Source organism: Monodon monoceros, unplaced genomic scaffold (genome assembly GCF_005190385.1).
Source record: "Monodon monoceros isolate NGI ecotype Baffin Bay Population unplaced genomic scaffold, NGI_Narwhal_1 Super_Scaffold_9, whole genome shotgun sequence".
NCBI lineage: Eukaryota > Metazoa > Chordata > Mammalia > Artiodactyla > Monodontidae > Monodon > Monodon monoceros.
The window spans coordinates 17,522,982-17,537,956 of NW_021703786.1; the positions used below are offsets into that span (position 1 = coordinate 17,522,982).

Consider the following 14,975-nt stretch of genomic DNA (forward strand, 5'->3'; position numbering starts at 1 on the left):
AGATCTGAGACTTAGCCCCTCTGGGATAGAAACTCCCAGGAAGAGAGTCACCTCCCCCATTGAGGATCAATACGGTCCACACCCCTCCCCGCTCCCACTTGGTGCCCATTGTGAGTGAGCTGGGACCAGGCTACCAAGGAGTTGTTACAGAGGACGGGGGAGCTGCCTGTGTGGGTAGAAAGCCCGGCCCCTGGCCTCATGGAGCCCCAATCTGATGGGGAGCCCAGTCTTTGCTCTCAGAGTCTCCAGTCTGATGGAAGAGATGAGTGGCATGGCAGAAAGGCTGAGACAGTTACAAAGCAACGTGCCCCCCAATACTTGAAAACAGCAAGCAGAGTTCACACGAAGGAATTGGGAGAGAGTAGACTGAATAAAAGCACTGCTAACGCTAGCTGACCTTGCAGCAGGAAGGCAAGTGGCTCAGCAGGGCCCAGCAATGGGTATGGAACTGACCTTTCCCATACTGAGCCCTGGGAAAGATACTGAGATGTGTGACTTATCCTGCCCTCCTGGAATTTACAAGCCACTGTCCCTGGCAGAAAGTCAGAGCATATTCCGGTGGACAAGGCAAGAAGAGAGCGGGCTCTGACGCCAGGCTACCTGAGCTCAATCCCAGCTCAAAGCTCACTAGCTGTTTGACTTTGGTAAGTTACTTGACTATGCTTTTGCTCCCTCTTCTATAAAATGATGATATTAGTAGTCAGCCCATCTCCTAGTAAGAGACGCATGAGAAGCACCCGAGAAATGTTAGACTGGCCTCTGCTCATTCAGCCCCCTGAGTCCCTCTCCACTCTGCCCTCACCCAGACCTTTGCCACCAGCTCCTGGCTGTTCTCCCTGCTTCTTTCAGGCCTAACTCCTTCTCCACGCAAGAAGCGGAGTAGACTTCCCTATCTGACCGTCACTGACTTCCCTTCACCCCCAAGACAGGGTCCACATTCCTGGCATTCAAGGCCCATCCCGATCTTTCATTCCAGCTCCATCTCCCACAATTCCCCAGACCCCCTAACTAAACCATACAATGCTCCCACACACCCTGTGTACCTCAGAGAATGTGCACACTTGCCACATTGCCGTGCCTGCCAATGCAAGGGACACGGGTTCGACCCGTGGTCCGGGAAGATCCCGCATGCCGCGGAGCAAGCCCATGAGCCACAGCTACTGAAGCCCGCATGCCTAGAGCCCGTGCTCCGCAACAAGGGCAGTGCTGTCCATAGGAGAATGGGATACACATAATGAGGGTGTGGCCCGGTCAGGAAGATCAGCGAGTGTAGCCATGAGAAAGAGACCCTTGAGTGAAGGGTGAGTACGAGTGAGCCAGTAGAAGAGCATCCTGGGCCATGCAGCGGGTGGGGGGGGGTGAGACAGAGCATGTGCAAATGTCCTGAGGTGAGGAGAAGCAATACGGCCACAGAACAGAAGGCCAATATGGCCAAAGGGCAGTGAGTTGTCAAGCAAAGGATTTTGGTGGTGAAAAACAGTTCTGACCTCACCAGGTTGCTGTGAGGCTCAAAAGAGCTAATATTGTAAATCTGTGGGTGTGGGTTTGGTACACAGCAAGACGTTTTCCTGACTGTCAATGGCAGTGTCTGCCCCCAACTTCCCCTTGGACTATGTGGACAACTTCAGCTCTCAGCCCTCTCGTTAATAAGTCCATCCTCCTAGTCTGTTGAGCTCCCATTCACCTGTGCTAAGCGGCACTGAGGAGAAAGGCACACAAAGGTTGGAGGATCATGGTTTCTTCCGTCAAAGACCCTCCAGGCCTCCAGGTAAGACTCCTGTTGCTTTGCCTGCCCTGTCGTATTTAATCTTCAGAGTCATGTTATGAGGTAGCTACTAATTTTGCAATCGTTTTACAAGTGAGCAAACTGAGGCTCAGAGAGGGTAAGTATCTTGACCACAGTCACAGAGCTAAACAAGGAAGTGGAGCAGGTTTGCCCTGCAGTGAGTGGGAGCTAAGATGGGCACAAGGCCCGGGGCTCCCTCTCTCCACCACCAGTCTCCTCACTTTGTCTCTTTCCTTGCTCAGTCTGTCTCAATTCATCCTTAGGTTTCTCCACACCTAGAAGAATAAAATTCAATAAATACATATGAATGAATGGATGGATGAATGAATGAGCCTCACTACCTTTTCCTAGCCCAGGGCCTTCACTCTTGTCTTTCTCTGATTCTGTTTCTGTCTCTTTTTCTCTGACTCCCCTCTCTCTCTTTCTCTCTCTCTGTCTATATGCATGTCTATTTCTTTCCATCTCTCTTTTCACCCTCTCTCCCATGCTGTCATCCCAAAGTTCATCAGAAAAAGGAAGAAAACTTTCTTTCCCAGGCATTCCCTACAGCTGCTAGTACTGCACTGGGAACCCCATCAGGAAAGTGCTGGCCTGGCAAAGGGCAGCCCTCGGAGCTGGTGCCTGTCTTGTGTCTGCCTGAGTCCAGGCATTGCCCTGGAAGTCCCTAGCGCCCCCTTGTCCCCTTTATGGCAGCATCCGATCTCAGTGAGGATCCCGTCAGGACGTCGGGACTGCCATCCTCCTGGGCTTCAGGCCTCCTTGGGACTGCCTCGTCCAACACCAGCCCATGGGACTAGCTGGCTACATTACCCAAACCAGATCACCTGCTGCTGTGAGGACGTGCCCTTCACCTGATCAGATAACCATATAGGGAGATAGACCACCTGTTGCCTGTACCGGCCCCTGGACATGTTTGAGGTCTTTTCACAATAAAAAGGAGCCCCCCCCGCAAACTAAAGGAGACCCAGAATATCAAAATGGGCACTGTCCCATGAAACAAAAACCTTGGAGTCAGCTAGGAGAAATTCATCTTGGTCCTGCTGGGCTCTCAGCTTCATCCCGAGAGACTACAGAACAGGAATGAGCACAAGCCTGACCAGGAAGTGGGGCTGGGCTTAGTCACTTTCCGTCTGTGTGACCTGGAGCCGGCTCCAAAGAGGAGGAGGTTGGAGGAGCGATCTCTGCAGCCTTTCAGCACTGCCCTTCTGTGCTGTGTTCTGAGGGCGGAGAGAGGGTCATCCTTCCTAATTGCTTTGGGGGAAGTGGAGCCAGAGGGGCCCCGTGACCGGCCCCAGCACTCTGAGGGACAGCTCCTGCTGCCTGCAGTAGACTGAGCTATGAAGTCACTCTCCTAGTTTCCTATCATCTAGATCTGGGGTGACGAGGGGGTAGGTGGCCTTGCCTTCGTCAGAGGGAATGGCCCAGGTCTTTAGCTGGGTGGGTACTTGTGGAGCCAGGGCCTGTGGACGAGAGCGCTGGTCAGCAGCTGGACATAAAGTGTTGGCTTCACTCTCCCTAGTGGGGTATGGTGGTGAGCCAGTGGGCTCTGTGTGGGACTCTGAGACACTTGCCTGTCTGCTCCTTCCCTCTAGGGCCCAGCATACAGGATGGGACCACCTCAAAGCCCACTGCTTGACTTCCTTCCCTCCCACTTCTGAGCCTGCCTCCTGCCAGGCGGCCCCAGCTACACCTTCACCACAAGCAGCTACCCACAAGGAGAGGAAGCTCAGCCCACCACAGTCAGGCCTAAGAAATCTCACATTTCTATATTCCTCTAAAGCAGATCTCCTTTGGGGGTGGAAACTTTAATCTGGCACCACCTCCAAGGCAGAGTGATGTCTGGGGATTCTTAATGCAGTCCTCATCGGTGACTAAGGATATATTTTGCTCTCTCTATGCGGCCTCCCAAATGTGGACCACTCCCCAGACTCCATGCCACTTGAGCTCATTGCCCAGCTGAGAACGCTGGTCCCCAGGGTCCAGCATCCCTAGGAATATCACGCAGCCCCTCCCCACCAGGGTCCTATCACTTTTAGGGCCATAAAACCATCCCTTCCCAGTCTCCGAGGAAGGTCTTTCAAACCTCCCGCCTCCCCGAACTGGCCCCTCATTCCTCCAAAACTCTGTCACTCACCTCCAGAATGGCTCACCCTCACCCAGAGATCACCCCAGATAAACCCTTTTTAGAGCCAAAACTCAGGTAAAGAGACATCCCAGAGTTTCAGGCCTCCTTTCCTGAGGTGAAAATGAGGTCAAAGAAACCAATATGACTTCATTCCTTTTCCTAATAACTCACACTCTTACACTTCCATTTATGGAGCACGAGCTGTGTGCCAACTACAATGCTAAACCCATTCCTACATGAGATCATTTAATCCTCCATGGCCTCGTGCAGGGAGGGTTATCGTTGCCTGTTTTGCAAAAGAGGATCTTGCGCAGATCCTTCCCGGCTGGTCAGGGTAGGAGCCGTGACTCCAACTCAGGATGTCTGATTCCAGCCCAGGCTTTTAGTCCCCTTGCCTTCAAAGGCTAAGTCTTTTCTTTAACCCTAGTCCCACCCTTGACTCCCCCTCAAAGCTTCATTCACGTGGCTAAATGAATGAGCTGTAGAAAGTGACACAATTACTAGTCAACTCTTTCCTAGCTTGGGGCGGTGAGCCCTCCCCACCTCACTCAGGTGGATGTCCTCCCCTTCCTTCTCTTTTTCCAACCCCCCAAAGAGAGGAAAAGACACTCCCCACCAGAGGAGCCTCCTACAGCCCTGGCTCTAGATGTGCATTCACTCCCTGGATTCCCATATAACTCCGAGAAGCAGAGTTCACCATGCTTCCTGAATAAATGGGGAAACAGAGACTCTCCAAGGTCATGGAGTTGATTCAGAACAGAGCCAGGCAGGGGAGGAAAAAAGACACAGTCAGCTCGATGTTTTGTGATGACCTAGAGGGGTGGGATAGGAAGTGTGGGAGGGAGGCTCAAGAGGGAGGGGATATGGGGATATATGTATACGTACAGCTGATTCACTTTGTTATACAGCAGAAACTAACACACCACTGTAAAGCAATTATACTCCAATAAAGATATTTTTAAAATGTAAAAGAAGAACAAAGCCAGGGTTAGAAACCAGTCAGTCTGTTCCCAAGCCTCTAAGAAAAGCTCTCATTATGGACGAGAGCCACCATGGACAAGAGGTAGCTCACACAGTATCACTCACACAGCCGTGCCCTGAGCCTGCACTGTCCCAGGCACCGTGGTAGAGGCCTGACATGCAAATCCTCACAAAAAGCTCCCGGGGTAGGTACTGTCATTGTGCCCACCTTACAGATGCGGAAACTGAGGCTTGGCAATGCTAATCAACTTACTCTATGTCAACTAAGAGCAGGCAGGATTCAGACCCAGCTGTGAAGGCAAGGGCAGGTGGAATGGAGGGAGACAAAACTCTCAGTAAAACATAAGTTCTGATTGGGTTCATGGACCTCAACTGATGAGCTCTAGGGAACCCGTGAATCTCATGAATTATACGCAAATGTCTGTATGCTTATTGGGCATGGGATGAGATCTACAGTTTTCAATATATACTCAAAGGAATCCCTAAAGACCAAAGTGTTAAGAAATCCCTCACCTAGCACAGTGTCTGGCTTACAAAAGTCACTAATAATACCTGTTGAATGAATAAGTAAATGGATCAGTGAGTAGATGAATGCATGTTCCTCCATGCCCCAGGAGACACCACAAATGACCTGGTACACACATGTATCTTCTGCGATGGCGAAAGCAATCTTGGGACCTGAGCCTGATCTGCCCCCAGGTCCTTTCTCCCAGTCCTGGATGCCATAGCCAGGTGCTATGAGAGCTCCAAAGAGATGCTTCCTCCGCTTTCTCCCCACCACCCCTCCTGACAATGACCAGGCAGAGGCAAGAGTTGTGCAACTCAGATAATGAAGCTTTATTGATTGCTGGGAGGAGCAAGGGTGAAACAGGGCTCAGGTGTGAAGTGCTTGCGGTGGGGGGGGTGGGGGACAGGACAGGGGATTCACCCAGTGAAATCTGTGTCCACATGGGGAGATTCCTAGGCCTGAACAGCGCAGAGCAGCTTTAGTTCTTGGTGCGAACGATCTGCTCGTGGGAGGACACCACCTTGCCATCGTGCACATCCAAGACTTTGGTGCGAATCTGACGACTGGAGGAGGTCACTGGGGAAGAGGGGAGAGAGGGCGTTATCAGCGGCGGATAGGCAATGGAGAAATCAGGAGTGCGAGGGCACTTAAACAAACTGTCTCCCTGCTGCCCTCTCCCCTGATTACCACTTCACCCCCTGCTCTCGCCCCGGCACGGATATCATCAACACATTTCTTTCAGACTAGAGCTCCCTAAGGTCAGGGGCAGAGTCTGTGTCTTCAGACTGGAGCTTCCTAATAACTCAGCCCAAAATGGTTCCATCCAGATCTGCCCAAATGGACTGGTCTTGGTGGGAAGACCCATGTGGGGCTCTGTCCCTGATGCTGACCGCCAAAACTATGGGATCTGCCACAAATAGGGGGCCACCAACTCCTCGCCATAAGGAGGGTTTAGAAAATGGCTTCTTCTACCCACAGAGGTGCATAAGGGATACTGGGTGAGAAAACCCTAGCTCAACCCCTCCAGAAGCCCCCATCTAACATCCTAGACATGCTGGGAGACAGGGGGTGGTCTTGAGTCCAGGCTTGATGAGGAGGAAATTCTTACCATCTCTGGATGACTGAGAGCCAGAGGAGAACTGGGAGGAGGAGAAGCTGTGAAGACAGAAAAGGGGCAAAATGATCAGACACACAGGAGGCAGTGAGTGAACAGGGCGGGGCGGGACTGGGAGGGGGCCCGTACTCACTGGGCATCCTCGCCCTCCAGCAGGCGGCGATAGGTGGCGATCTCCTGCTCCAGCCGCGTCTTCACGTCCAGCAGCATCTTGTACTCCTGGCTCTGCTGTTCCATCTCGCAGCGCAGCTGGGCCAGCTGCTCCTCCACGTTGCAGATCAGCCCCTGGAGCTGGGACAGCTGCAGGCAGTAGCGGTTTTTGGTTTCCTCCAGGCTGTTCTCCAGGGATGATTTCTGTGAGGGAAGGAAAGAAGATCAGGAATCCATGAGGGTGGTCATTCTCTCCCTCCAGTGCCCTGGGCATGCCACCCCCCAGGCCTGGCAGCGCCCCTACCATGCTGAGATGGGACTGCAGCTCGATCTCCAGGTTCTGCATGGTGCGCCGGAGCTCTGAGATCTCGCTCTTGCTGCTCTGCACCATCTCGCTGTTGCTGGCCACCTCGCGGTTCAGTTCCTCTGTCTGCAGAAAAGAAAACATCGTTGGCACTGGAAGTTCCACGGAGGCAGGCGTCCTGGGTCCCTTCCACTCCGAATGCCACCCACCTTGCTGAAGAACCAGTCTTCGGCATCCTTGCGGTTCTTCTCCGCCATCTTCTCGTACTGTTCGCGCATCTCGTTCAGGATGCGGCTCAGGTCCACGCCGGGGACGGCATCCATCTCCACGTTGACATCCCCGCCCACCTGGCCTCGCAGGATAGTCATTTCCTGCACAACCAAAGAACGGTCCACAGTCAGGGGCCTCACTATGGCAACCGATTAGGGCTCCCTAGTCAGAGGTGTTCCAGGTCTGAACATTCCTCTCCACCATCTCTTCCCTCCCAGCTAACCCTCTAAGCTGGCTTTTCCATTTGGTTCTCACCTCCTCGTGGTTCTTCCGGAGGTAGGCCAGCTCCTCCTTCAGGCTCTCGATCTGCATCTCCAGGTCGGCTCTGGCCAGGGTCAGCTCGTCCAGCACCCTGCGGAGGCCGTTGATGTCGGCCTCCACGCTCAAGCGCAAGTTCAGCTCCGTCTCGTACCTGGAATGACCCAGGGAAAAAGGAATGAGACACCCTCCCTGGTCACACTGAAGGCTCTGTTCTCTTCCCCCTGCAGCTTCTGCCCATAGTCGGCATCCTGTGGGCGGTTTAGTGAGCCAGTCTTGAAGATGGCATGGATGGACACAGAGCCCATTATTCCTCAGATCTGAAATTCTGGGGAGGGGGACAGTGCCAAGAATAAGACGGTTGATCGTGCTATAGAATTCACGGAGGGGCGATGCTTCTGGCTTCAGCCAGCCAGTAGCACACAAGGCCTCCAGATATGACTACCTCCTGCACTTCAGGGGCAGGTGGGGAAGTGGGGACTGCCCCTCCCTAAAGCAGTGGCCCCCTAATCTGGCTGTGGGTCAGGATCACCCAGGTAGCCTATTAAAAATAACTGAATGAAAAAATAATAATAATAACTGAATCCAAACCCCAAAGGTGGGGCCCAAGAGTCTTGTATTTTTACAAACACCCCAAGGGGTTTTCAACACAGCCATTGTGGCACATTCCAGCTCTGTTCAGGGAACACTTCTCCAAAAATGCCCAACCCAGGGGAGACTGGATGCTCTGAAACACCGCTGCAAACTCACTTGGTGCGGAAGTCATCAGCGGCCAGGCGGGCATTGTCAACCTGCAGCACGATATTAGCATTGTCCACAGTGGCCGCAAGGATCTGCAGGTGGAAAGGGCACAGGTCATTGGTCCAGTGGACAGCACTAGCCAGACCTGACTGCAGCCTGCATCAGGACTTTGCTTTCATGCTTCTGCCTGAGTCCCTGCTACTCCCCACAAGCCTTTGCCACGGCAGCCTAAAGGATAACTCACAGTGGTCCAGATTTGACCCAGGACTTGGCTACTCGTGGTCAGCAGAATGGGTAGAAAGAGCCCTGACCTTAGATAAAAAGCCCTTGAGTTCTGATCCTGTATCTACCACTGAGTTGCTGCAAAGCCTGAGATGAGTCTCAGGCCCTCAAGTGCCCTACCCACAGAGGAGGGGAGTGACCGGACTCTCCAGGCCCCCTTCCGGATTTGAATTCTGCTCTCACTGCACAAGTCAGCCCTGCCAGTCCTCTGTAGGCACGTACACTCCTTTTCAAGTCTTCAGAGCACAGGACCTCAAAGTGGGGCTTTCCCAAAAGTTGAGGTCCAGCTGGCACAGGGGATTCGAAAAGAAGAAGCAAAAGGAAAGCAAAAAAAGGTAGAACCCTGGACTGGCTAGAGTTCCCTCCCTCATCGTCTGATTTCCCTAATCCACTCAAAGCATCAGAGCCAGACACCAAGGGAAGCAGGGTCAGCAGATTCCTGGGGTGACATGGGAGCAAGGAACGGGGGCTGGAGTCAGATAACACAAGCCCCCCAGGCCCTCTCCTATGCAGGGCACGTAAAGTGGGCCACCAGTGATTGTCTCTGTGGGTTTTCCATGCCCTCCTGGCTGTGGGGAGGGGCCACCCCTCCCCGTGCCAGGGCGCATGGGCAGCAGCCGCCACAGCCCAGACTAATGAGCTAATGAGTGACTTGGATGTTTAGCCTGGAGCAGTTAGAGCCTCGCTCCTCCCCTGTGCTGGAGAACGGGTTGCTGCCTCCTGTACTGGCAGGTGGGGCACTAGGGCTTTAGCCTTGGCTCGGCCATTAATTTGCTGTGTGACCTTGGGCAGACAGCCCAAAGCTTCAGCTTCTTCCTCTGTAAAATGTAAGGGTAGGAATCCCTGGTCTCTTGTGGTCTGAGAATCTGGAGCTCAGAGAGGCATGAACAAGATAGGGGAAGGGAGACCATCTTCTCATAGACCAGCTCTGTTGGAGGCATCTAGAGCCAAAAGAAGGGATCTGGAGCTGGAAGCTCTTCTGCCTAAGGATCCCAAGCAACCAGTGGCCTGAGCCAGCCGTCGCTCCTAAATGAGCTGGCTGGAACGGTACCTCCCGCTGCCTGGTCCACGCACCTTGTTCCTCAGGTCCTCGATGGTCCTGAAGTAGGCGCTGTAGTCCCTGATCTCAGTGGGCCGTTGCTTCTGGTACCAGTCGCGGATCCTCACCTCCAGGTCAGTGTTGGCCTCCTCCAGGGCACGTACCTTTTCCAGGTAGGAGGCCAGGCGGTCGTTGAGGTTCTGCATGGTCACCTTCTCACTGCCCACCAGGAGCCCATCACCACCGCCAAAGCCGCCACCCAAGCCACCACCTGAGCCACCACCGAAGCCACCACCGAAGCCACCACCGTAGCCGCCACCAGCGCCACCGCCGTATCCTCCACCGAAGCCACTACCCATGGCCCCACCGAAGCTGCTGCTGCTGCTGTAGTTGCCTCCATAGCCGCCCCCCATCCCGCAGACACCCCCGGAGGAGTAGCGGGAGGAGGACAGGCCCCCGTAGTTGCTGGGGGCCCGGAAGGAGCCCCCGGCCCTGACGGAAGACCCGCAGCTGGAGCCACCGCCGATGACATAGGAGCCCTTCATGGAGCTGGAAGAGGTGCCCTGACGGCTAGTCATGGTGTCAAGGAGGGAAGTGAGCGAGCGAGTGAGTCGGCAGAGAGAAGAGAAAGGTGCTTAGGTGAGTTAGGAAAGGATGCAAGGCTTTATACTCCTGGGTGAGGGCGGGCCTGGCATTTTCCATTCCCCTTGGCTTTCATCACCCAGGGGACAGTGCCAACTCCCAGTCAGATCCCTCCTCGCCTCCGCCCCATCATGTCTGTCATATTTTACTGGAAACTCATTGTTCGGAGTGTTTCGGGTTTCTTGTCCCACCAGGTGTGAGTCACAGGAGGAGGTATGGGCCTACAGGCTACACTTTCCCTTTGGGCCCTGGGAGCACAGCCCTCTGCATGCTGGGCTCGGCCAGGTGGTGGGAGACGGTCTCTGCACCATAAACCTAGTGACTTGTTAGTCCCCATTAACTAGGTGGGTCTCTGACATCCACCTAGAGGAAGCCCAGCACTCCGTGTTCCAGGAGGAACACCAGCATGGCAAGGTCACACGGGGCACAGAGACACCCCCTCAGCATTACCATCCATAAAAGAAACAAGGTTTTGGGGCCCTCCCAACTCTGACCTGCTGGACTGTACCATGGGGCCTGTCACATCCCCGATGCCCAGCCAGTAGTCAGGTGGCTCAGGCTTCTCTCCCGACACCCCCAGTAAAGGGAAATCCAGGCAGCTCTCCCCAGCCCTAGGCACAGACCCTAAGATCCTCCACACATCTGTGGATGGGCCCATGGCATTGGCTGCTCAGTCTGGCCAAGGGCAGGTGGTGTCACAGGAGACACTGGGAAAGAGCATGGAGTCAGACTGAGTCCTGACTCTGCTCTTTACTCCTGTGTGACCCAGGCCCTGACCCTCCTTGGAGTCTCAGTTTGCTCATCTGTAAAGTGGGAGTACTGCAGAGTCAGCACTGAGAATTCAACGTGGCAATGGATGTGAAAGGGTTTTGTAAGCTGAGCGTGGCACAAAGTCTGGGTAGTACTGTTGTAGCCCAGTCTGGGCCCCAGAGGGGGGTGAAGCAACACTACTGGAACAGGACTGGAGGGGGCCTTTTTGCTTCCAGCCCCAGGTGTTTTCTCAGGCCCCCAGGGCAGCCCCTCGTGGGAGGGTCTGGCTCAGGCACACTTGTTTGAGCCCCTTGTGGAGCCGACTCAAAGGATGTTTGGGGTTTGTTTGTTTGTTTTCGGTGACGGGAGGAGTGCAGGCACCTGAAAGTGAACTCAAGGGTCCCGGACTACTGAGGCCGCGAGGGTCAGGGGACACGTCCAGGGGTCCATCAAGTTCTGCCTCGGAGGTTTGTATATGGGGACCTCAGCTATGCCAGGTCTCCCAGACAACCTCCAAAGGCACCCCCTTCGGCCTCACCCCACCCTCCTGCCGCCCCTCATTCCCACGGACCCCGGCAGGCATGTTGGGAGGAATGTGGTCGTGTCTGGGGCTGCCTGACGCGTCCCATCTCCCCAGACAGGTCCTAACAGCTCCTGCTGGAGGTTCCAACACTCCTCCTAGGATCAATGGCTCCCTGAAGGGAAGCGGTGCCTCCCTCTCCCCCCACCCTAACCCAAAGCAGAGGTCAGGGAGCTGCCTCCCCGCCCCCTGCCACTGGGGCTCAGAAGACAATGCTGAGACAGACACTCGAGGCTGTGGGCTCCACAAAACTGCCATGCTGAGGACGCTCAAGTGCGTGAGTATGTGAGTAAGCGAGTGACCACGCCTGACAGGGACCCGTAATCTCCTTCCAGAGGAGATTCCCGCAGCCCCGGCCCAGCCCTACATCTTCCTCAGTGAGAGGCAGCAGGGATTTGGGCTGAAGGAGGAAGCCTTTGTTAGGAGATGTTGCAGTCAGCTGTGGGGTGGAGCACGGGTGGGGTGCTCTCCAGAGAAGAATGCAGCATCCAGAGGGAGCCGGGGGGACACCAGTGGGTGCAGAGCCCAACATCCACTTCCTCTGTGCCACCTACCACCCTCTCTCCACCACAGGGAACCACGGATAGAATCCCTGGAGCACGGGACACAGGAAAAGCTCTTCTTCCCTCTCACTTGATTCAGTGGAACCCAAAAGAGCCTCCCTCCTTGCCCCTCTCCAAGGGGATTCCAAAAGACAAACAGGGTAGGGAACCCATGACATATAAATTCACACACACCATCTAGGAAGAGACCTTTGCCCCCTCCCTACCTCCATGGACCCTGGAATCCCAGCATGGGAATCAAGTCTGATCTCCTCCCTCACCCAGGACTAGACCCTGACTCAGATCCTAAGGCCAGTCCCCTTCCCCCTGCACACAGGGATCTAGATGCAAGTAGCCCAGCCCGGGGTTCCTGACATTTTGAAGAGAGGCAGCTTTCGGGGGGGCAGCTGTGGTTAATGTGATGGAAGGTTGTCTGTTGGAGCTGGAGTACCCACCCCACCCCCCACCTCTGGAGTCCCAGGCAGACTTTGTGTGGCATGTCAGGAGCCTGGGGCAGTGCGTCTTGTGGTTGGTGAGTCTCCCAGCACCAGCCTGTGGTAGGGCGGACCAGTGCCAATCCAAACTGGTGAAGGGGCAGGGCGAGGCAGCCCCCACAGAGCTCACACTGTGTGCTGAGAACCACACAGGGGATGGGATCCTAAGGAAGGAGGGGACCTAGGGACAGCCCAGTCTGAGGAGGGAGGCACAGGCCCTACTCTCAGAGCCCTGTCTAATGGAGGAGACTGTCTCTTTGGAAGCCCGCAGCCTGAAAGGAAAGAGAGGCTACACATCAGAATTACTGAAGATATGAACAAACATAAGGAAAGTGCAATTCGTGTGTATTCATTTCCTGGGGCTGCAGAAGTAAATTGTCACAAACCTGGTGGTTAAAAACAACCGAAAATCTTCTCTCACCGTCCTGGAGGCGTGAAGTCTAAAATTAAGGTGCCACACTCCCTATGGATGTGCTGGGAGAGAATCCTTCCTTGCCTCTGCCAACTTCTGGCGGCTCCATGCATTCCTTGGTTTGTGGCAACAAAACTCCAATCTCTGCCTCTGTCTTCACGTGGACAGCACGTGTGTCTCTGTGTCTCCATGTGTCCTTTTCTATCTAAGGACACTCACTGGATTTAGCGCCCACCCTAATCCAGTATGATCTTCTCTCAATTCTTACATCTGCAAAGCCCCTATTTCCAAATCAGTTCACATTCTGAGGTTCCAGGTGCACATGAATTTGAGCGGGACACTATTCAACCCACTACACCATGTAACAGACCCGGAACCATCCGTGTTGCAGAGGCAGTGGTGAAAATTTGTTGGAGGGATGGTTGTGATGAGATGTTGGCAGGGCCAGTCCAGAAGGCTTCTGGGAGCAGCTCTAACTCAACATGTAAGGATGCCAGGGAGGGAGCAGCAGGGAAGCACAGAATTCTCAGGTCTCTGATCCACACTCCCCATCACCCAGTTTCTCTGACTCCTTCGCACATAGACAACGGCTCGGGGAGAGGGCTCTTTTTTTTTAACTTTTTATTTTGAAATAATTTTAAACTTTCAGAAAAAGTTGCAAAATTTGTACAGAGTCTGTGTGTACCCTTCACCCAGCTTCCCCTAATATGAACAGATCACATAAACATTATACAACGATCAAAACCAACACATTAACATTGACCCAATACTGTTAATTAACGACAGACTTGAATTTCACCAGCTTTTCCACCAATGATCCTTTTTTGTTGCAGGATCCAATCCAGGATTCCACTCACTTGTTGTCATGTCTCCTGCAGTCTGTGACAGTCCCTCGTCGTCGTTCCTTGTCTTTTAAGACCTTGACACTTTTGAAGCGTACTGGTCGGTTATTTTGAAAATACCCCTCGGTTTGGGTTTTTCTGATATTTTCTCAACATCAGATTGAGGTGATGCATTTTGGCAAGAAAAACACAGAAGTGTCATTGTGGTCTTCTCAGTGCATCATCTCAGGCATCCGTGTGTTGATGTCTCTTAGGGTTGGTGACATTAACCTTGTTCATTGGCTAAGGTGGGGTTTACTAGGTTTCTCCACTGTGATATTATTTTTCTTGCTGAAACTAATAAATACTTTGAGGAAGATACTTTGAGACTATGCAACTTATCCTGTTTCTCTTTAAACTTGCACCCACTGGTTTTTGCATCCATCAGTGGAGGGAAGGAGCTCGTGATGCCCACTGGCTCTAGAGCCTCATTTATCCATACTTGAGGGACTGTGGCTTTTAGGAGAGATTGGGGGAGTGGTCCAGGCCCAAGAAAGAACTCTTTCTTCCTCTCTTGTCCAGCCCCAAAGCCAGTCTGGGCCCCCTCAAACCATTTCTGTGCCCTAAGGTATTCCCAGGCCTCTTCCCTTAAGAGATACCAAGTGTTTCTCTAACCACTGATGTCTAGAGTCTTTTCTTAGCTCCCCACCAGCCATGGGGGAAAGGAAGGGAGAGTCAAGGTCCTCCCCATGTCACAGGTAGGAAGTCTGAGGTCCAGAAAGGTTCACAGTCAAGTAACCAGTTGGAGCCCTCCTTGCGATTCTCAGACCACCTTTCCCTCCAGGGTCTGCCCAGGGCTGGGCTTCTCATCTCCTCCTGACAGAGTTCTGTGTCCCCTGCCCTTCCTTCCTCATCTCTCCACACTCTCCCCTGCCCAGGCCCCTTCACTTTGTCCATCCCTCTCCCCAGGTCCCAGCCACCTCTGTACAGCAAGGGTTAAGTCTCCTAGAGCTGAGGGCTGTCACTTCTAAGAATGACAGTCTGGGACCTGAACTGACCTGGACCTGAGTGTCTGTCGCCAGAAATGCAGGGCTAGCATGGGGGCCAGGAGCAGGCTGGCAGGTAGGATTGCAGGCCCAGGAGGCAATCAGGAGCCTGGAACACCTGGGTGCCCTG

The 14,975-nt window shown here is 53.8% G+C and overlaps 1 protein-coding gene across 2 annotated transcripts; it reads right to left on the reverse strand.

The window, feature by feature from the left end:
- Positions 1-5,878: 5,878 nt before the first annotated feature.
- LOC114889276 (keratin, type I cytoskeletal 14-like) lies at positions 5,879-13,845 on the reverse strand. Of its 2 annotated transcripts, none has more exons than XM_029212392.1 (8): positions 13,832-13,845; positions 9,594-10,128; positions 8,247-8,329; positions 7,494-7,650; positions 7,178-7,339; positions 6,969-7,094; positions 6,646-6,868; positions 5,879-6,003 (listed from the first exon to the last, which is right to left on the reverse strand). In XM_029212392.1, exons 1-8 carry the CDS (start codon positions 13,843-13,845, stop codon positions 5,879-5,881), a joined length of 1,425 nt encoding a protein of 474 aa, XP_029068225.1. The 2 variants fall into 2 exon arrangements, with proteins under 2 accessions (XP_029068225.1, XP_029068224.1); XM_029212391.1 differs by lacking the exon at positions 13,832-13,845 and adding an exon at positions 6,509-6,555 and having other exon boundaries at positions 5,879-5,976; positions 6,648-6,868; positions 9,594-10,136.
- Between the last annotated feature and the right edge of the window lie 1,130 nt (positions 13,846-14,975).